This window comes from Bos indicus x Bos taurus, chromosome 23 (genome assembly GCF_003369695.1).
Source record: "Bos indicus x Bos taurus breed Angus x Brahman F1 hybrid chromosome 23, Bos_hybrid_MaternalHap_v2.0, whole genome shotgun sequence".
NCBI lineage: Eukaryota > Metazoa > Chordata > Mammalia > Artiodactyla > Bovidae > Bos > Bos indicus x Bos taurus.
This window is the reverse complement of record NC_040098.1, coordinates 29959308-29982566: the sequence shown is the minus strand read 5'-3', so window position 1 is coordinate 29982566 and position 23259 is coordinate 29959308. Positions and strand designations below refer to the sequence as shown.

The window sequence follows — 23259 nt, the reverse complement described above, 5'->3', positions numbered from 1 at the left end:
AGCAGGAAATGACCCCAAGTGTTAAAGGTCTTAAGACCAGTAAGGGTTCAAGGCTGCAGGCTAACCTTTTTCTCAGTTGTTAATCAGAAAAATTCTCAACAGAAAAATATCATCCCATGTTTCGAAAAAGGAGAGCAAATGCTTGGGCAGGAAGTATTTGTATTGACTCTCCTATAGCAAAAGTGAAAGTAAATTCAGGAGACCATGCAAGGGCCAAGAGTATAAGGAAGCTTGATAAACACAGCAGGTGGGCGGGGCATTTCCTACTAACCAGCTTGTTTAAACTGGAGGACAAGTCTTTTGCTCTGTCTCTTGATTCTGCCTCTCTGATTGCAGACATGGCCGCCCGGGACACTGCCTCTGTGAGTTGGGATTTGATACTGGGTTGGGGGAAGTGAGAGGACTTCTGAGACATGAGAGAGTCTCAGGAATGGATGAAGAACAAGCTAGGAGGTGAAGGGGCCATGCTGGAAATGCATCTGGAAGGGGAGGAGATGGGTATTGATCCCTATTCAATGTGAAGAAAGTTTCCATGAAGAGAACCAGATCATTTGGCTCCTGAGTTCTCTTGCATCGAGAGCTTACACTCGTCACTGGTAGGGGTACTTGGGAGGAAGTGGGAGTGGGTTTTGTGCTCAGCGCCAAAGAATTGATGCTTTTAAACTGTGGTGTTGGAGAAGACTCTTGAGAGTCCTTTGAACTGCAAGGAGTTCAAACCAGTCCATCCTAAAGGAGATCAGTCCTGGGTGTTCTTTGGAAGGACTGACACTGAAGCTGAAACTCCAATATTTTGGCCACATCATGGAAGAGTTGACTCATTGGAAAGACTCTGATGCTGGGAGGGATTGGGGGCAGGAGGAGAAGGGGACGACAGAGGATGAGATGGCTGGATGGCATCACCAACTCGATGGACATGAGTGGGTAAACTCTGGTTTTGGTGATGGACAGGGCAGCCTGGCATGCTGTGATTCATGGGGTCGCAAAGAGTCAGCCACGACGGAGCGACTGAACTGACCCATTACAGAGACCTTCACTGACCAACTGGAAGATGGAATGAGCAAGAAACCCTGTTTAGAAAACATCTTCTCATAGTGTTTTTACTTTTATTTTATAATATTAATTCGTTTATTATAGTGACCCTATTTTCAATATTATTTGGCCGTATGTATTTCTTATGTTTTTATATCTGACCATTATAGGATGATTATCCAACCATTGCAGAGACCTCCGATAACTCACAGGAAGACAGCATGAGTCAGACTAATGAAGCAACCCTGTATTACCCACAAGGCTCCTCTCGCAATCCAATCGTCCAGGTGAGAATACTGGACTGGGGGGCCATTCTCTTCTCTAGGTGATCTTCCCCACCCAAGGACTGAACCCAGCGTCTCCAGCACTGCAGCCTGACAGCATAATAGGATTTTAATACATGGTAACTATTATCCTTATTTCACATCAGAAAAGAGATTTTTTTTTAATTTTATTTTATTTTTAAACTTTACATAATTGTATTAGTTTTGCCAAATATCAAAATGAATCCGGGTACTACGCAAGGTAAAGACAGACTGGGGTATAAATTTATACCACTTTTCATATATTAATCCTAAGCTTAGTCATCTGAAAATTGGTTACTACTTCTATTTTATACAGCAAAAAAACAAGGTAATTGAGATTAAATAATAGGCCCAGGGTCACATGGTTTGTAAATGCTTATCAGGATTTCAACACAAATCTGACTAATTGAAAGGTCCTTCCTTTTTTCATGAACCAGGCTCTAATATGCTAGGGATAGTGAGAGATAAAAGACAAAGACAAGGCAAAGACTGACCTTAAAGTCTAAATAATTTTATAGTCATACTGGAGATAAATAAATGCAAGAGACAACATTCAGGTGTATAGACCACTGGTTCTAGAGATGTAGAGTTATAAAATTAAAATCACCTTATTCTGTGATTACATAGCCACACACTAGTTCAGACAGGCAAGCCAAACCAAAGATGCCAAACTCTGAAAACAGGCACAGAAGGATAAAACTGCACAGACATCTTTACCACAGGTACACATGAATTTCCAAACACATAGCTCAGACATACTTAGACACGTATACAAAAACGAACGCCAAAATTACTCTCAAGATCCAGGACACAACTCTGTCTGAAATAATGTTCTATAATGTGTCCCTACACATGATTTGGGATTCCAGAATGTGCTCCTCATCTGTAGGACCATTTTTTTAAAGTGTGGTGTGTACTACGCCCGCCTTGGTGTCTTATTCTGTGGCAAGTATATTTAGACCTTCAGTTTCCAGGTGAGAAGTTGGTTTCTTGCTCCTGCTCTGGATTCTCCAGGTTTGAAGTGGCCATGGCGGGATGCAAGAAAGACCAAGTGACACGACTGTTGATTTCTGAAATGGGTGCTTGAGCTCAGAGCAGTAACCATAGGGCAGAAGAACTGGGGTGCATGCTTCCTTCTGTTTAGCAGGAGAATGAATAGAATGTCTTGGGAGTATGAAGCTCCCTTGCCAGGGTCCAGCCCCGGTGGATCCAGGGAATTCGAAGCGGGGACGGCGTCGGCGAGGATCAGGAAACAATTGCTTAATTAAACGTTAATTAAGGATATAAAGAGTAATAGAATAAGGATAGCTCAGTGAGGAAATTCAGTGGAGAAAAGAGGCTGAAATGAGGATAGCTCAGTGAGGAAATTCAGTGGAGAAAAGAGGCTGAATAATTCAGCCAGAAAGGTGAGAGAAAGAACGACATGGGGGACCAAGCTTCGGTGAACAAGGCCCGCACTTCATTTTCCAAAGTAGTTTTTATACCTTAAGTTATGCATAGAGGATAATGGGGGAAGGGGTAGAGTCATGCAGTAAGCCAGGCTTTCTTCCTGCAAACTTATCATATGCAAAAGTTTAGGTGATTTGCATCATCTTCTGGCCCAGAGGCCTGTTAACATTTTAAGACCCTTTCTTCAGAAAACTTATTTTTCTCTAAAGGTGATTAGTCAGGCGCCACCCTCCAAAAGCATTAGATAAAGTTGCATTCCTACAGGGCAAAGGTGTGGTGGGCTATAACAAGAAAAAGAATTAACTCAAGGGTCCAAGGTTACAAACATTAAAGCTGCTACTTACACCAATTATGTCAATCAATACACTGCCAGGGACACAGCAGGTAAGGGATATGGAGACTTAGCAGCAAACATTGGCCCAACAAGTGAAAAACCCTTCACCAATACAATTTCTAATCAATCTTTTAACTGCTCAAAGGAACCTGTATTTAGACAGTTTAGAACATCTCATGCCTCTGACAGTTGGGAGGCTCTGAGCAATCACATGTGGCCGGAAAAACCTATTCAGGCAGGCTAGAGGACTTCCAAAGGAGTTTGTAGGTTGAAACACTATCACACCCAGGAATTTTATTAACTGGAGCTGTAAGTTAACTCTTTTTTTCAGACAGAGGTAGTGGGGGACAGCCCCCGGTAAAGTCAGAGGTGTAGGTGAGAGCACAAAGCAGAAAGTAGGCAGACTCTGGTTTTGGGGGTAGATGCTCGAGAATTTCCAGGGAGACTCCTGAGGCTCAATCCTGCCTTTGCCTATCCAGAGCCTCCTTCCTCATGACCTTTGTCATGGGCGGAGCTCCTGCTCCAAGCACTCCCTAAGTCCTGGGAAGCATTGAAATCCTCCCCAAGTCCTGGAAAGCAGAGGTGAGGATGTGGGTTCCTAGAGAACCCTGTAAGGAGGTGTAGACAAGGCAAGGGCCTGACCCTTGTGGCAATGGCAAATCAGGATGAGCTGGTGGTGGCAGCAAAATCGTCCTCCCTGGTTATAAAGGGCAGAGCAGTTGTAGAGAATGAGAAAGGGTGTTGAGCCTCTTACTGAAGAGGAAACCAGGGAATCAACTACTCTTGGTGTTTAGGAGAGAAGATGGAGCTCTGGAGACTCTACGACCCTTGCCCTTAATTAGTCTTTGTATGGAATATTCAGAGTGAGCTCCCCCAGTGTAGCAAAGGGAAAACATTGGAAAGAAAGGCCCTTTTGGGTAGGCTGTCCCTGGCAGTGTGTGGAAACCAGAGGCAGAACAATTCCTTCTCACATCATGGCTACTCTTAATTTTTAACTGGTTTAAGATTTCAATCTCTGCTGAGAGACCTTGGCCAGCTATTTAGCCTCATACTGCTTGGTGTCATCATGTGTTGCAACCCTCATCTGTGGGGGATTTTTGTTGGTCTGGTGGCTAAGAGTCCACCAGCCAGGGCAGGAGACACAGGTACCATCCCTGATCTGGAAAGTGCACACATTCCCTCTGAGCAACAAAGCCAGTGCCCACAACTACTGTGCCTGTGCTCTAGAACCCGTGCTCAGCAACAAGAGAAGCCACAGCAATGAGAAAACTGCGTACCACAACAAGAGAAAGCCCGTGCACAGCAACGTAGACCCAGGGCAGCCAAAACTAAATAAATCTTAAAAAAAAAAAAAAAAAGAATACCTTCCCTGTGGGAGATGTTGTGGATTAAATGACATCATCCTCAGTTTTGACTGCAGCTTTGCCCCCTAACCCTCCTAGCTGCTGTCATCCCCACCTCACCCTCTTGGTCCCTTTTTTCCATGAAGGGCTTTGTCCTGACTCACTCTCACTCTCTCCACAGCTACCTCTGTGATTCCTGAGAATTCAGTATCCACAGAGACTGTACTTCTGTAGCATCTCCTTTCAGTTTCTTCCTGAGTACGCCCCTAGACATTTATCACTGTGCTTCATCTCCCTCATATCTTTACATCTCTCTCTCCAGTTTAGATTCCCTAGGCAGTCATTATAATTACTTTTTTTTTTCTCACATATTCTATACAGGTGTATGATAAAATCCAGCTAAAATCCTAGCCTTTCCCTGCATCTGTTCAGTTGATTGTGGATGAAGAAAAGGCCATAGTTGTGTTGAGAAATTTCATATAGCATCATGACCACTAACTTCATTTTTATATTTTTGCAGCTTTATTGAAAAGTGATTTTCACTTAACAGCTTGTCAGTTTAAAGCATATAATATTACGACTTATATACCTATACATGGCAAAGTGTTTACCACACAAAAGTTAGCACATTCTTCATCTCATAATCAACATTTTGTATTGTGATGGTGGTGAAAACATTAAAATTCTATTCTCATAGCAACTTTTAAGTATCCAATACAATCATATTAACTATGGTCAACACCAGCACTCCCCAACCTTTTTGACACCAGGGACTAGTTGCGTGGAAGAGAATTTTTCCAGGGACCTCGGCCAGGGAGCTGGGAAAGGTGAGGATGGTTTTCATTTCTCCTGCCATTCACCTTCTCTGGGCAACCCATCTCCTAACAGGCCACGGTTTGGTTCCTGTTCATTGCCTGGGGTTGGGGACCACTGGTCAACACACTGATCATTAGATTCCCAGACCTTATCATTTCATACCTGAGACTTTGTACCCTCAGAACATCCACCTCCGCATTTCCTGAAACCCTCAGTCCCTGGCAATGTCAAGGGCCTTTTCCTCTGTATTTCATTCTAGGAGCTCTATGCTTAAATGTCTTACATTTTAATCTTTACTCCATTCAACATTGTGAGGGGGAGTGGGACTGAGATCTGTTTCAGTTTTTCATCATGCAGACATCCCATTTTCCCAACACTATTTATTAAAAGGTCTGTCTTCTCCCCATTGAGCATTCTTGGCTCCCTTGTGAAATAGGCATTGACCATATATGAATGGGCTTACATTTGGCCTCTCGTTTCTGTTCCACTGGTCTATATGTCTGTTTTTATCCAAGTACCAAACTACTATCAACAGTATAGCCGCATCTATAGTTTGAGGTATCAATACTCAAGAAATGTTTCCTTTTCTACTCACTTATTCATTCATTTATTAACTTATTCATGCATTTGGTACCCAGTTGGTAAGTACATCCTGTGTCCGTCAACATGCCTGGGAAGTGCTGAACATATAGGATAATTCAGATACAGTCATGACCCTCAAGATTTCCACTGTTGACTAAGGGTAAAGGACAAGCAAGCAGATGACCTTATCGCTGGAGAACATGCTCTAGAAGGTTTGCAGAGGGTCTGGAAAAGGACAGGAGATGAGCATATAACCCTGGAGAGGGTGGAACAGAGTCAGAGAGGACTTTCTAGAGGAGATGCTGCTTACATTGCATATTCTAATAAATCCAAGGTGTGGAGGGTAGAGTCAGAGGGAAAGGGTGCTCAGTGCCCAAGTCGCAGAGAGCCAGGCAAGTTCAAGGATGCAGGGAAGTCCACAGAACCATGCATAGAAGCAGCTAGATACACTGATCTGCAGCTCAGGGTTGGGGCTCTGGGTAGAACTCGGAGGACTCAGAGGTATTGGCACACAGATATCATTGCTGGCAAACGACATTTCTGGGCTCAGCATCCTGGAGATTCTGTCCAAGGCTGCCCTGAGAATGCAGACATAGGCACCAACATAGCATAGGGCCCTGAAGCCAGAAGGGCAAGACAGAAAGGCTCTGAGAAGACATGATTTAATTTTGAGCAGTTTCAAGCATCCATACTTCCTCTTCTCTTTCCAGAAGTGGCATGGAGATTAAAGAAATTAAATGAGTGCAAGTAAACTTTGAAAATAGGCTGCCTTGTTCAGTCTTCCTTACTCTTTCCAGGTCCCTCTCCCATCCGTGTCCTGCCACAGGACTCTTTCCTTCCAGATCACCCTCAACCTAATCTGAGCTTTTTTGCCTAGCCACTGGTGAGGTTTCAGAATCCCCAGGTCCTACTGGACAGTGGACTTGGGATAGCACTTTACTGCTGTGTCTCAGTCAAAGCTCACAATCCTGTTTTCTAAACACAGGGAGAGTAAGACCTGGGGAGCTGTCTGAAGGGAGAAAAGGCAGGTCAAGGTTTCCACTCGATTCCATCCGGCATTCTGCCCCCTTCACACTCATGTGTTTCAGAATGTATGTCTTCCCCCCAAAAACACACTAAAACAAGTATTAGGTTTTCCAACATGATTCACTCTCCAGTGAGAACTTCAAAGAGGGGAACATGACATCGGATTAAGGTTTTCAAAATATTGAAATGAGTTCTCGGCTCATGCCAGAGAGAGCCTGGCATGTTCAAGGACATGCAGGGAGTCCAAGGAACCATGCATGGAAGCAGCTAGACCTGCTGCTGCTAAGTCGCTTCAGTCATGTCCAATCTGTGCGCCCCCATAGACCGCAGCCCACCAGGCTCCCCCGTCCCTGGGATTCTCCAGGCAAGAACACTGGAGTGGGTTGCCATTTCCTTCTTCAATGCATGAAAGTGAAAAGTGAAAGTGAAGTCGTGTCTGACTCTTAGCGACCCCATGGATTGCAGCCCACCAGGCTCCTCCGTCCAAGGGATTTTCCAGGCAAGAGTACTGGAGTGGGGTGCCATTGCCCTCTCCATAGCTAGACCTACAGACCTGCAACTCAGGGTTGGCTGTGGGTACAGATCTGAAGGGTATCAACAGACAAATATCATCCCTGGGAAATGTCATGCCTGGACTCTCCCTCCGGGAGCCTCTGGTGAAGGTTCCCTGCTTCCCCAGAGAATGCAGATATTGGCACCAGGATGGTGCTTGTATCATAGACTTTCTTGTCAGTTGACTCCTGCTCCCATTTCAGGGGCACGGGTTCAATCCCTGGTTCCAAGAACTAAGATCCTGCATGTCTTAGGGTGAGAGAAAGCCTGCAAGAGAGAGATTGATTATAAGAAGCTTTAACCATCTACTGTCCCTCTTCTCTTTATTCAGAAATAACATTAAGACCTAAGAAAGTATTAGATACAAATAAAATTTTGAAGGTGACGGCAGCTTATTCAACTCTGCTTTGTACAACTCTCCTTTCTTGCTGCAGACCCATTCCCTCATCCTTATCCTCCTGCAGGGGTTTCACTTTTCCTATTGCCCTCAACCTCATCTGACATTTTCTTCCTGGCCACTGATGACGTTTCAGAGTTCCCACATCCTATTGAACAGTGGGTGCAGGATCAGCACAGGTAAACCTTTTCTACTCTGAAGCAACCAGATATCACAAACTTGTATTCTAAACAGAGAACTTGGAGAATTATCTGAAGGGAGAATAGTAGGTCAAGATTTCCAGTCTATTCCATAAAACGTTCTTTTCCTTTATACTTTTTTCTTTTCTTTCCACATACTCATCCTATGTTCTTTTCTTTCCACATGCTCATCCTGTGTGTTTAAATAAGTATGTCTACACCACAAAATAATTGAAATAACAATCAGTTCAATTAGCTGTCTAACAAGAGTTTCAAATACGTGATTTATGTTAAGTTTGTTAAAATACTGGAATGAGCTCTTGAATCCCAGAACTCTGTGTAGCCACTTCTGTAACCCAAGTTCTCCAGGATGGAAACTCCTAGAGTAAATGGGATCATCTGATATTTATCAGTGAGGGAGGGTACAGTAAATGACCACTGGAAACACACAAAAGATGACAACTTGCATTTTTACAGACCTTTCACTTGAAAACGTTTGAAGCACTTTTAATAAATGCTTTTCTTGAAGTGGGATGTGGCAATGTTCTGAAACTTTGGGAAACGAGAGCAATTCATTTGGAATGTTAGGAGGTCAGAGTGATCCGGAAACTTCCCTGAGCACTCACAGTTTATGTACTCTCTTTTTGTCCTAATCCATACATATCTGAAGAGCCAGGGAGGAAAGAGCTCCTAGTGAGTGTCCAGCAGTAAAGGTGAGGAAGTGGAGGCACTGTGGGTGAAAGGGATGAGTGATTGTTTTCCCTGTGGAAGGTGGGAGGCAGCATTGGATTGTTGGTTTGGGGCTGTTCTCAAGTAGTGGGTTTGATTTGTAGGTTCACAGACAGCACAGGAAGTGATAGAAAGCTCAAGATCCAGGAATCTAAAGTTCTTTGTAAAGGGCATTTATGAACAAAGATTTCAGAGCCTGGAAGACACTAGGAATTCTCTCCAACCATATCATTTTATAGACCAGAAAACCAACATCCAGGGAGGTGAACAGACTTGCTCAGGTTCATTGAGTGTCAGCGCTGGGACTGGAACTCATGGCTCTTCTCAGTGCAGGGCTATTTATCCTCCAGGTGTGCTTCAGATATTCTGCAGGCTAGCGTGAACAGGCTGCTCCTGGTCACATCACCCACAGCAAATCTCGGTCTTTTCCTGGGTACCCTTGTTCTCACGAAGGTCCCCAGCTAATGTGGGCGGGTCACTTAAGAGCAGCAGGAAATGACCCCAAGTGTTAAAGGTCTTAAGGCCAGTAAGGGTTCAGGGCTGCAGGCTAACCTTTTTCTCAGTTGTTAATCAGAAAAATTCTCAACAGAAGAATATCATCCCATATTTTGAAAAAGGAGGGCAAATGGATTGGCTGACCTAAGAAATGCTTGGGCAGGAGGTATTGTTATTGACTCTCCTATAGCAAAAGTGAAAGTAAATTCAGGAGACCAAGGGAGAGCCAAGAGTACAAGGAAGCTTGATAAACACAGCAGGTTGGTGGGGCATTTCCTACTAACCAGCTTGTTTAAACTGGAGGACAAGTCTTTTGCTCTGTCTCTTGATTCTGCCTCTCTGATTGCAAGACATGGGCACCCCACACACCGCCTCTGTGAGTTGGGATTTGATACCGGGTTGGGGGAAGTGAGAGGACTTCTGAGACATGAGAGAGTCTCAGGAATGGATGAAGAACAAGCTAGGAGGTGAAGGGGCCATACTGGAAATGCATCTGGAAGGGGAGGAGATGGGTACTGATACCTAATCAATGTGAAGAAAGTTTCCATGAAGAGAACCAGGTCATTTGGCTCCTGAGTTCTCTTGCATCGAGAGCTTACACTGGTCACTGGTAGGGGTACTTGGTAGGAAGTGGGAGTGGGTTTTGTGCTCAGCGCCAAAGAATTGATGCTTTTGAACTGTGGTGTTGGAAAAGACTCTTGAGAGTCCCTTGGACTGCAGGGAGTTCCAACCAGTCCATCCTAAAGGAGATCAGTCCTGGGTGTTCTTTGGAAGGACTGATGCTGAAGCTGAAACTCCAATATTTTGGCCACATCATGGAAGAGTTGACTCATTGGAAAGACTCTGATGCTGGGAGGGATTGGGGCAGGAGGAGAAGGGGACGACAGAGGATGAGATGGCTGGATGGCATCACCAACTACATGGACATGAGTGGGTAAACTCTGGTTTTGGTGACGGACAGGGAGGCCTGGCATGCTGTGATTCATGGGGTTGCAAAGAGTCAGCCACGACTGAGCGACTGAACTGACCCATTACAGAGACCTTCACTGACCAACTGGAAGATGGAATGAGCAAGAAACCCTGTCTAGAAAACATCTTCTCATAGTGTTTTTACTTTTATTTTATAATATTAATTCATTTATTATAGTGACCCTATTTTCAATATTATTTGGCTGTATGTATTTCTTATGTTTTTATATCTGACCATTATAGGATGATTATCAAACCATTGCAGAGACCTCCGCTAACTCACAGGAAGACAGCATGAGTCAGACTAATGAAGCAACCCTGTATTACCCACAAGGCTCCTCTCGCAATCCAATCCTCCAGGTGAGAATACTGGACTGGGGGGCCATTCCTTTCTCCAGGTGATCTTCCCGACCCAAGGACTGAACCCAGAGTCTCCAGCACTGCAGCCTGACACCAGAACAGGATTTTAATATATGGTAACTATTATCCTTATTTTACATCAGAAAACAGATTTTTTGAGGGTACTACGCAAGGTAAAGACAGACTGGGGTATAAATTTATACCACTTTTCATATATTAATCCTAAGCTTAGTCATCTGAAAATTGGTTACTACTTCTATTTTATACAGCAAAAAACAAGGTAATTGAGATTAAATAATAGGCCCAGGGTCACATGGTTTGTAAATGCTTATCAGGATTTCAACACAAATCTGACTAATTGAAAGGTCCTTCCTTTTTTCATGAACCAGGCTCTAATATGCTAGGGATAGTGAAAGATAAAAGACAAAGACAAGGCAAAGACTGACCTTAAAGTCTAAATAATTTTATAGATGTACTGGACATAAATAAATGCAAGAGACAACATTCAGGTGTATAGACCACTGGTTCTAGAGATGTAGAGTTATAAAATTAAAATCACCTAATTCTGTGATTACATAGCCACACACTAGTAAAGACAGGCAAGTCAAACCAAAGATGCCAAACTCTGAAAACAGGCACAGAAGGATAAAACTGCACAGACATCTTTACCACAGGTACACATGAATTTCCAAACACATAGCTCAGACATACTTAGACACATATACAAAGATGAATGCCAAAATTACTCTCAAGACCCGGGACACAACTCTGTCTGAAATAATGTTCTATAATGTGTCCCTACACATGATTTGGGATTCCAGAATGTGCTCCTCATCTGTAGGACCATTTTTTAAAGTGTGGTGTGTACTACGCCCGCCTTTGTGTCTTGTTCTGTGGCAAGTATATTTAGACCTTCAGTTTCCAGGTGAGAAGTTGGTTTCTTGCTCCTGCTCTGGATTCTCCAGGTTTGAAGTGGCCATGGCGGGATGCAAGAAAGACCAAGTGACACGACTGTTGATTTCTGAAATGGGTGCTTGAGATCAGAGCAGTTACCATAGGACAGAAGAACTGGGGTGCGTGCTTCCTGCTGTTTAGCAGGAGAATGAATAGAATGTCTTGGGAGTATGAAGGGAAGCACTGAAATCCTCCCCAAGTCCTGGAAAGCAGAGGTGAGGATGTGGGTTCCTAGAGAACCCTGTAAGGAGGTGTAGACAAGGCAAGGGCCTGACCCTTGTGGCAATGGCAAATCAGGATGAGCTGGTGGTGGCAGCAGAAATGTCCTCCCTGGTTATAAAGGGCAGAGCAGTTGTAGAGAATGAGAAAGGGTGTTGATGAGCCTCTTATTGGAGAGGAAACCAGGGAATCAACTACTCCTGGTGTTTAGGAGAGGAGAAGGAGCTCTGGAGACTCTATGACCCTTGCCCTTAATTAGTCTTTATATGGAATATTCAGAGTGAGCTCCCCCAGTGTAGCAAAGGGAAAACATTGGAGAGAAAGGCCCTTTTGGGTAGGCTGTCCCTGGCAGTGTGTGGAAGCCAGAGGCAGAACAATTCCTTCTCACATCATTGCTACTCTTAATTTTTAACTGGTTTAAGATTTCAATCTCTGCTGAGAGACCTTGGCCAGCTATTTAGCCTCATACTGCTTGGTGTCATCATCTATAATGCATGTGTTGCAACCCTCATCTGTGGGGGATTTTTGTTGATCTGGTGCCTACGAGTCCACCAGCCAGTGCAGGAGACACAGGTACCATCCCTGATCTGGAAAGTGCACACATTCCCTCTGAGCAACAAAGCCAGTGCCCACAACTACTGTGCCTGTGCTCTAGAACCCGTGCTCAGCAACAAGAGAAGCCACAGCAATGAGAAAACTGCGTACCACAACAAGAGAAAGCCCGTGCACAGCAACGTAGACCCAGGGCAGCCAAAACTAAACAAATCTTAAAAAAAAAAAAAAAGAATACCTTCCCTATATGAGATGTTGCAGATTAAATGCCATCATCCTCAGTTTTGACTGCAGCTTTGCCCCCTAACCCTCCTAGCTGCTGTCATCCCCACCTCACCCCTTGGCTCCCTTTTTTCCTTGAAGGGTTTTGTCCTGACTCACTCTCACTCTCTCCACAGCTACCTCTGTGATTCCTGAGAATTCAGTATCCACGGAGACTGTACTTCTGTAGCATCTCCTTTCAGTTTCTTCCTGAGTACGCCCCTAGACATTTATCACTGTGCTTCACCTCCCTCATATCTTTACATCTCTCTCTCCAGTTTAGATTCCCTAGGCAGTCATTATAATTACTTTTTTTTTTTTCCACACATTCTATACAGGTGTATGATAAAATCCAGCTAAAATCCTAGCCTTTCCCTGCATCTGTTCAGTTGATTGTGGATGAAGAAAAGGCCATAGTTGTGTTGAGAAATTTCACATAGCATTCATGACCACTAACTTCAATTTTATATTTTTGCAGCTTTATTGAGAAGTGATTTTCACTTAACAGCTCGTCAATTTAAAACATATAATATTATGACTTATATACCTATACATGGCAAAGTGTTTACCACAAGGTTAGCACATTCATCATCTCATAATCAACATTTTGTATTGTGATGGTGGTGAGAAATTAAAATTCTCCTCTCACAGCAACTTTTAAGTATCCAATACAATCATATTAACTATGGTCAACACCAGCACTCCCCAACCTTTTTGACACCAGGGACTAGTTGCGTGGAAGAGAATTTTTCCAGGGACCTCGGCCAGGGAGCTGGGAAAGGTGGGGATGGTTTTCATTTCTCCTGCCATTCACCTTCTCTGGGCAACCCATCTCCTAACAGGCCACGGTTTGGTTCCTGTTCATTGCCTGGGGTTGCGGACCACTGGTCAACACACTGAACATTAGATTCCCAGAACTTATCATTTCATACCTGAGATTTTGTACCCTCAGAACATCCACCTCCGCATTTCCTGAAACCCTCAGTCCCTGGCAATGTCAAGGGCCTTTTCCTCTGTATTTCATTCTAGGAGCTCTATGCTTAAACATCCTACATTTTAATCTTTACTCCATTCGACATTGTGAGGGGGAGTGGGACTGAGATCTGTTTCAGTTTTTCATCATGCAGACATCCCATTTTCCCAACACTATTTATTAAAAGGTCTGTCTTCTCCCCATTGAGCATTCTTGGCCCCCTTGTGAAATAGGTGTTGACCACATATGCACGGGCTTGCATTTGGCCTCTCGTTTCTGTTCCACTGGTCTATATGTCTGTTTTTATCCAAGTACCAAACTACTATCAGCAGTATAGCCGCATCTATAGTTTGAGGTATCAATACTCAAGAAATGTTTCCTTTTCTACTCACTTATTCATTCTTTTATTAACTTATCCATGCATTTGGTACCCAGTTAGTAAGTACATCCTGTGTCCGTCCACACGCCTGGGAAGTGCTGAACGTATAGGATAATTCAGACACAGTCATGACCCTCAAGATTTCCACTGTTGACTAAAGGTAAAGAACAAGCAAGCAGATGACCTTATCACTGGAGAACATGCTCTAGAAGGTTTGCAGAGGGTCTGGAAAAGGACAGGAGATGAGCATATAACCCGGGAGAGGGTGGAACAGAGTCAGAGAGGACTTCCTAGAGGAGATACTGCTTACATTGCATATTCTAATAAATCCAAGGTGTTGAGGGTAGAGTCAGAGGGAAAGGGGAGCTCAGTGCCCAGGTGGCAGAGAGCCAGGCAAGTTCAAGGATGCAGGGAAGTCCGCAGAACCATGCATGGAAGCAGCTAGATACACTGATCTGCAGCTCAAGGTGGGGGCTCTGGGTAGAACTCAGAGGACTCAAAGGTATTGGCACACAGATATCATTGCTGGCAAACGACATTTCTGGGCTCAGCATCCTGGACATTCTGACCAAGGTTCCCTGCTTCCCTTGAGAATGCAGACATAGGCACCAACATGGCATAGGGCCCTGGAGCCGGAAGGGCAAGACAGAAAAGCTCTGAGAAGACACAATTTAATTTTGAGCAGTTTCAAGCATCCATACTTCCTCTTCTCTTTCCAGAAGTGGTGTGGAGATTTAAGAAATTAAATGAGTGCAAGTAAAGTTTGAAAATAGGCTGCCTTGTTCAGTCTTCCTTACTCTTTTCAGGTCCCTCCCCATCCCTGTCCTGCCACAGGACTTTCTCTTTCCAGATCACCCTCAACCTAATCTGAGCTTTTCTGCCTGCCTACTGGTGCAGTTTCAGAACCCCCGGATCCTACTGGACGGAGGACTAGGGATAGCTCTTTACGGCTGTGCCTCAGTTAAAGCTCACAATCGTGTTTTCTAAACACAGGGAGAGTAAGACCTGGAGAGCTGTCTGAAGGGCGAAAAAGCAGGTCAACATTTCCACTCAATTCCATCCGGCATTCTTCCCCCTTCACACTCATGTGTTTCAGAATGTATGTCTTCCCCCCAAAAACACACTAAAACAAGTATTAGGTTTTCCAACATGATTCACTCTCCAGTGAGAGCTTCAAAGAGGGAAACATGACATATGTTAAGGTTTTCAAAATACTGAAATGAGTTCTCAGCTCATGCCAGAGAGAGCCTGGCATGTTCAAGGACATGCAGGGAGTCCAAGGAACCATGCATGGAAGCAGCTAGACCTGCTGCTGCTAAGTCGCTTCAGTCGTGCCTGATCTGTGCGACCCCAGAGATGGCAGCCCGCCAGGCTCCCCCGTCCCTGGGATTCTCCAGGCAAGAACACTGGAGTGGGTTGCCATTTCCTTCTCCAATGCATGAAAGTGAAAAGTGAAAGTGAAGTCGTGTCTGACTCTTAGCGACCCCATGGATTGCAGCCCACCAGGCTCCTCCGTCCAAGGGATTTTCCAGGCAAGAGTACTGGAGTGGGATGCCATTGCCTTCTCTGCAGCTAGACCTACAGATCTGCAACTCAGGGCTGGCTGTGGTACAGATCTGAGGGGTATCAACAGACAAATATCATCCCTGGGAAATGTCATGCCTGGGCTCTCCCTCCGGGAGCCTCTGGCCAAGGTTCCCTGCTGCCCCAGAAAATGCAGATATTGGCACCAGGATGGTGCTTGTATCATAGACTTTCTTGGCAGTTGACTCCTGCTCCCACTTCAGGGGCACGGGTTCAATCCCTGGTTCCAAGAACTAAGATCCTGCATGCCTTAGGGCGAGAGAAAGCCTGCAAGAGAGACATTGATTATAAGAAGCTTTAACCATCTACTGTCCCTCTTCTCTTTATTCAGAAATAATGTTAAGACCTAAGAAAGTATTAGATACAAATAAAAATTTTAAGATGACCGCAGCTTATTCAATTCTGCTTTGTACAGCTCTCCTTTCTTGCTCCAGACCCATTCCCTCATCCTTATCCTTCTGCAGGGGTTTCACTTTTCCTATTGCCCTGGCCACTGATGACGTTTCAGAGTTCCCACATCCTATTGAACAGTGGGTGCAGGATCAGCACAGGTAAACCTTTTCTACTCTGAAGCAACCAGATATCACAAACTTGTATTCTAAACAGAGAACTTGGAGAATTATCTGAAGGGAGAATAGTAGGTCAAGATTTCCAGTCTATTCCATAAAACATTCTTTTCCTTTATACTTTTTTCTTTTCTTTCCACATACTCATCCTATGTTCTTTTCTTTCCACATGCTCATCCTGTGTGTTTAAATAAGTATGTCTACACCACAAAATAATTGAAATAACAATCAGTTCAATTAGCTGTCTAACAAGAGTTTCAAATACGTGATTTATGTTAAGTTTGTTAAAATACTGGAATGAGCTCTTGAATCCCAGAACTCTGTGTAGCCACTTCTGTAACCCAAGTTCTCCAGGATAGAAACTCCTAGAGTAAATGGGATCATCTGATATTTATCAGTGAGGGAGGGTACAGTAAATGACCACTGGAAACACACAAAAGATGACAACTTGCATTTTTACAGACCTTTCACTTGAAAACGTTTGAAGCACTTTTAATAAATGCTTTTCTTGAAGTGGGATGTGGCAATGTTCTGAAACTTTGGGAAACGAGAGCAATTCATTTGGAATGTTAGGAGGTCAGAGTGATCCGGAAACTTCCCTGAGCACTCACAGTTTATGTACTCTCTTTTGTCCTAATCCATACATATCTGAAGAGCCAGGGAGGAAAGAGCTCCTAGTGAGTGTCCAGCAGTAAAGGTGAGGAAGTGGAGGCACTGTGGGTGAAAGGGATGAGTGATTGTTTTCCCTGTGGAAGGTGGGAGGCAGCATTGGATTGTTGGTTTGGGGCTGTTCTCAAGTAGTGGGTTTGATTTGTAGGTTCACAGACAGCACAGGAAGTGATAGAAAGCTCAAGATCCAGGAATCTAAAGTTCTTTGTAAAGGGCATTTATGAACAAAGATTTCAGAGCCTAGAAGACACTAGGAATTCTCTCCAACCATATCATTTTATAGACCAGAAAACCAACATCCAGGGAGGTGAACAGACTTGCTCAGGTTCATTGAGTGTCAGCGCTGGGACTGGAACTCATGGCTCTTCTCAGTGCAGGGCTATTTATCCTCCAGGTGTGCTTCAGATATTCTGCAGGCTAGCGTGAACAGGCTGCTCCTGGTCACATCACCCACAGCAAATCTCACTGTCGTTTCCTGGGTACCCTTGCTCTCATGAAGGTCCCCAGCTAATGTGGGTGGGTCACTTAAGAGCAGCAGGAAATGACCCCAAGTGTTAAAGGTCTTCAGGCCAGTAAGGGTTCAGGGCTGCAGGCTAACCTTTTTCTCAGTTGTTAATCAGAGAAAAATTCTCAACAGAAAAATATCATCCCATGTTTCAAAAAAGGAGGGCAAATGGATTGGCTGACCTAAGAAATGCTTGGGCAAGAGGTATTTTTATTGACTCTCCAATAGCAAAAGTGAAAGTAAATTCAGGAGACCATGCAAGGGCCAAGAGTACAAGGAAGCTTGATAAACACAGCAGGTTGGTGGGGCACTTCCTACTAACCAGCTTGTTTAAACTGGAGGACAAGTCTTTTGCTCTGTCTCTTGATTCTGCTCCAATGATTGCACACATGGCCACCCCCCACACCGCCTCTATCAGTTGGGATTTGATAGCGGGTTGGGGGAAGTGAGAAGACCTCTGAGACATGAGAGAGTCCCAGGAATGGATGAAAGACAAGCTAGGAGGTGAAGGGGGCATGCTGGAAATGCATCTGGAAGGGGAAGAGATGGGTATTGATACCTACTCAATGTGAAGAAAGTTTCCATGAAGAAAACCAGGTTGTTTGGCTCCTGAGTTCTCTTGCATCAAGAGCTTACACTGGTCACTGGTAGGGGTACTTGGTAGGAAGTGGGAGTGGGTTTTGTGCTCAGCACCACTGGCAAGACTTAAATTAAAACTATGGAAATATTGTCTTGGTCCCTTTCTCTCTTATCCTGTTCAGGCCTCCAGGGTTCTTAAACCTAAGATTTCTTGTTTTCCCAAAAGAGAAGTTCACAGAATTCATGCATCCTAAGTTGTTAATGCCCTGATACATTACCTTCTGTAACACCATATTCTCTACAAAGAGAACTTGCAATGAGGACAAAGCTTAGCACAGAAGAGTGAGGATTCAGTGAAGAAATCTCTGTGGCACCTGGACTGGGAAGATATTTTTGAATGGAGCCTGAAAGAAGTCCTCTGAGGCTTTCCAGTGAGAGCACAGGAGTGCGATTCTCTGTGTTCAGATTATAAAAGTAAGATTCAGATGTAGTCCCTACTTTCTGTGAGTGGGGCCCTGATTTGGTTAAAGGAAGAGATCATATTCAATAATGGGTAGATATAAAAACATAGGAAATACATACGGCCAAGTGATACTAAAAATAGGGACACTGTAATAAATGAATTATCATTATTTAAAAAAAAAAAAAAAAAGTACAAACACTATAGAGAAGATGTTTCCTAAACAGGGTTTTCATCTAAAATAGTGATAGTCATGGAGGAAGCCCTAGGAAATTGCCATTAGCCTGTCAAGTTTTGGAAATTCTCTTTGAGAGGTGTTTATAAACTTCGATGTACATTTTTAGATGCTTGGGTTTTAACATTAGACAAACTTTATCTGGATAGGAGAAAGGCAAATAAGGTGGGAAATCACTGATAACATTTTGTGGGTAGATAAGAGGTATGATTACAAAAGAATAAGACTGGTTTTCTTACATTATAACTTGGTAATTTCAAAAGAGAAGTTTGAAACAAGGGAAGGACACAGCTTGTTGTAAAGGATCTGGAGCACCAGACTGGCAGTGAAGGGTGGGAGCAATGAAGGAGGGGGCACAAGGGGTGATGAAGAGGGCAGGCATTATAGGCTGCTGTCTCTTGGCCTTTTTTTTGTCCAGGTGACTGTCCATTCTGAGGAATGGAAACCGATGACCTTCCCTGCCCATCCGGGAGACAGAGTGAATAAGATCAAGGAACATGTGCGCTCTAAGACCAGGGTTCCCGTGCAGGACCAGGTCCTCCAGCTGGGCTCGAAGACCCTAAAGCCGCAGAGAACTCTGTCATCGTATGGCATCGACAAGGAGACGACCATCCACCTCACCCTGAAGGTGGTGAAGCCCAGTGATGAGGAGCTGCCCTTGGTTTTGGTGGAGCCTGGTGAGGGGGGGCAGAGGCATGAGCTCCAGGTGCGAAGGTCCAGCTTAGTGACCCAGGTGAAGGAGATGATCAAGATGAAGACCGCTATACCCCCGAAGAATCAGATTGTGAACTGCAATGGAAAGAAACTGGAAGATGGGAAGATCATGGGAGATTATGGCATCAAAAAGGGCCATTTACTCTTCATGACATACCCCTGCATTGGCGGGGGACACTCTGTGAAAGAAATGGTAGGAGAACCAAAAGATTGGGGGTGGATTGGGGAGGAAGACTAGAACATTTCTAACTGATTGATCCCTTCATTCTAGCATGATTGAGTAATTGACGAAATTGCGTATATTGGGTATGTTAGAATATATTAGAATTTGAAGGCCTATTAGAGATGACATTCAAAGACAGTTGCAGTTTCATCCTATCTTGGTTCTGTCTGATTCATAGAAAAACTCTTATTTCTTTTCCCAATCAACAAGATAGAACACCATAGCTTGTGACCCATGTTCTTCTAATTACCGTGTTGCATCTATATTTAGCTCAGTGTGTCTTCTGTCATATGACTCAATAATCATTGAGTCAAAGTGACACTCTGCCTGTAGACAATAGTGAAATGACTTATTATGAAGTGATTTATTTACTGTGCCATATTCAATGTGAAGAAAGTTTCCATGAAGAGAACCAGGTCATTTGGCTCCTGAGTTCTCTTGCATCGAGAGCTTACACTGGTCACTGGTAGGGGTACTTGGGAGGAAGTGGGAGTGGGTTTTGTGCTCAGCGCCAAAGAATTGATGCTTTTGAACTGTGGTGTTGGAGAAGACTCTTGAGAGTCCCTTGGACTGCAGGGAGTTCCAACCAGTCCATCCTAAAGGAGATCAGTCCTGGGTGTTCTTTGGAAGGACTGATGCTGAAGCTGAAACTCCAATATTTTGGCCACATCATGGAAGAGTTGACTCTGATGCTGGGAGGGATTGGGGGCAGGAGGAGAAGGGGACGACAGAGGATGAGATGGCTGGATGGCATCTCCAACTCGATAGACATGAGTGGGTAAACTCTGGTTTGGGTGATGGACAGGGAGGCCTGGCATGCTGTGATACATGGGGTCCCAAAGAGTTGGCCACGACTGAGTGACTGAACTGACCCATTACAGAGACCTTCACTGACCAACTGGAAGATGGAATGAGCAAGAAACCCTGTTTAGAAAACATCTTCTCATAGTGTTTTTACTTTTATTTTATAATATTAATTCGTTTATTATAGTGACCCTATTTTCAATATTATTTGGCCGTATGTATTTCTTATGTTTTTATATCTGACCATTATAGGATGATTATCCAACCATTGCAGAGACCTCCGCTAACTCACAGGAAGACAGCATGAGTCAGACTAATGAAGCAACCCTGTATTACCCACAAGGCTCCTCTCACAATCAAATCATCCAGGTGAGAATACTGGACTGGGGGGCCATTCCTTTCTCCAGGTGATCTTCCCCACCCAAGGACTGAACCCAGAGTCTCCAGCACTGCAGCCTGACAGCATAATAGGATTTTAATACATGGTAACTATTATCCTTATTTTACATCAGAAAACAGATTTTTTGAGGGTACTACGCAAGGTAAAGACAGACTGGGGTATAAATTTATATCGCTTTTCATATATTAATCCTAATCTTAGTCATCTGAAAATTTGTTACTACTTCTATTTTATACAGCAAAAAAAGAAGGTAATTGAGATTAAATAATAGGCCTAGGGTCACATGGTTTGTAAATGCTTATCTGGATTTCAACACAAATCTGACTAATTGAAAGGTCCTTCCTTTTTTCATGAACCAGGCTCTAATATGCTAGGGATAGTGAAAGATAAAAGACAAAGACAAGGCAAGGACTGACCTTAAAGTCTAAATAATTTTATAGATGTACTGGACATAAATAAATGCAAGAGACAACATTCAGGTGTATAGACCACTGGTTCTAGAGATGTAGAGTTATAAAATTAAAATCACCTAATTCTGTGATTACATAGCCACACACTAGTAAAGACAGGCAAGCCAAACCAAAGATGCCAAACTCTGAAAACAGGCACAGAAGGATAAAACTGCACAGACATCTTTACCGCAGGTACACATGAATTTCCAAACACATAGCTCAGACATACTTAGACACATATACAAAGACGAACGCCAAAATTACTCTCAAGATCCGGGACACAACTCTGTCTGAAATAATGTTCTATAATGTGTCCCTACACATGATTTGGGATTCCAGAATGTGCTCCTCATCTGTAGGACCATTTTTTTAAAGTGTGGTGTGTACTATGCCCGCCTTGGTGTCTTATTCTGTGGCAAGTATATTTAGACCTTCAGTTTCCAGGTGAGAAGTTGGTTTCTTGCTCCTGCTCTGGATTCTCCAGGTTTGAAGTGGCCATGGCGGGATGCAAGAAAGACCAAGTGACACGACTGTTGATTTCTGAAATGGGTGCTTGAGATCAGAGCAGTAACCATAGGGCAGAAGAACTGGGGTGCATGCTTCCTTCTGTTTAGCAGGAGAATGAATAGAATGTCTTGGGAGTATGAAGCTCCCTTGCCAGGGTCCAGCCCCGGTGGATCCAGGGAATTCGAAGCGGGGACGGCGTCGGCGAGGATCAGGAAACAATTGCTTAATTAAACGTTAATTAAGGATATAAAGAGTAATAGAATAAGGATAGCTCAGTGAGGAAATTCAGTGGAGAAAAGAGGCTGAAATGAGGATAGCTCAGTGAGGAAATTCAGTGGAGAAAAGAGGCTGAATAATTCAGCCAGAAAGGTGAGAGAAAGAACGACATGGGGGACCAAGCTTCAGTGAACAAGGCCCACACTTCATTTTCCAAAGTAGTTTTTATACCTTAAGTTATGCATAGAGGATAATGGGGGAAGGGGTAGAGTCATGCAGTAAGCCAGGCTTTCTTCCTGCAAACTTATCATATGCAAAAGTTTAGGTGATTTGCATCATCTTCTGGCCCAGAGGCCTGTTAACATTTTAAGACCCTTTCTTCAGAAAACTTATTTTTCTCTAAAGGTGATTAGTCAGGCGCCACCCTCCAAAAGCATTAGATAAAGTTGCATTCCTACAGGGCAAAGGTGTGGTGGGCTATAACAAGAAAAAGAATCAACTCAAGGGTCCAAGGTTACAAACATTAAAGCTGCTACTTACACCAATTATGTCAATCAATACACTGCCAGGGACACAGCAGGTAAGGGATATGGAGACTTAGCAGCAAACATTGGCCCAACAAGTGAAAAACCCTTCACCAATACAATTTCTAATCAATCTTTTAACTGCTCAAAGGAACCTGTATTTAGACAGTTTAGAACATCTCATGCCTCTGACAGCTGGGAGGCTCTGAGCAATCACATGTGGCCGGAAAAACCTATTCAGGCAGGCTAGAGGACTTCCAAAGGAGTTTGTAGGTTGAAACACTATCACACCCAGGAACTTTATTAACTGGAGCTGTAAGTTAACTCTTTTTTTCAGACAGAGGTAGTGGGGGACAGCCCCCGGTAAAGTCAGAGGTGTAGGTGAGAGCACAAAGCAGAAAGTAGGCAGACTCTGGTTTTGGGGGTAGATACTCGAGAATTTCCAGGGGGACTCCTGAGGCTCGATTCCGCCTTTGCGAATGCTGAGCTTCCTTCCTCATGACCTTTGCCACGGGCGGAGCTGCTGATCCCGGCACTGCCTAAGTCCTGGGAAGCGTTGAAATCCTCCCCAAGTCCTAGAAAGCAGAGGTGAGGATGTGGGTTCCTAGAGAACCCTGTAAGGAGGTGTAGACGAGGCAAGGGCCTGACCCTTGTGGCAATGGCAAATCAGGATGAGCTGGTGGTGGCAGCAAAAACGTCCTCCCTGGTTATAAAGGGCAGAGCAGTTGTAGAGAATGAGAAAGGGTGTTGAGCCTCTTACTGAAGAGGAAACCAGGGAATCAACTACTCTTGGTGTTTAGGAGAGAAGATGGAGCTCTGGAGACTCTACGACCCTTGCCCTTAATTAGTCTTTGTATGGAATATTCAGAGTGAGCTCCCCCAGTGTAGCGAAGGGAAAACATTGGAGAGAAAGGCCCT

At 44.0% G+C, this 23259-nt stretch overlaps 1 protein-coding gene across 1 annotated transcript in view; it reads left to right on the top strand.

Annotated features, from left to right (window-relative positions):
- Window positions 1–267: 267 nt before the first annotated feature.
- The window catches only part of LOC113881851, a 33760-nt gene continuing 10768 nt past the window's right edge, over window positions 268–23259 (top strand). Inside the window, 5 exon segments of the mRNA XM_027524980.1 lie at window positions 268–362; window positions 1200–1316; window positions 10449–10565; window positions 18920–19408; window positions 20495–20611. Coding sequence (XP_027380781.1) covers window positions 339–362; window positions 1200–1316; window positions 10449–10565; window positions 18920–19408; window positions 20495–20611 — 864 coding nt within the window. The 5' untranslated portion in view covers window positions 268–338.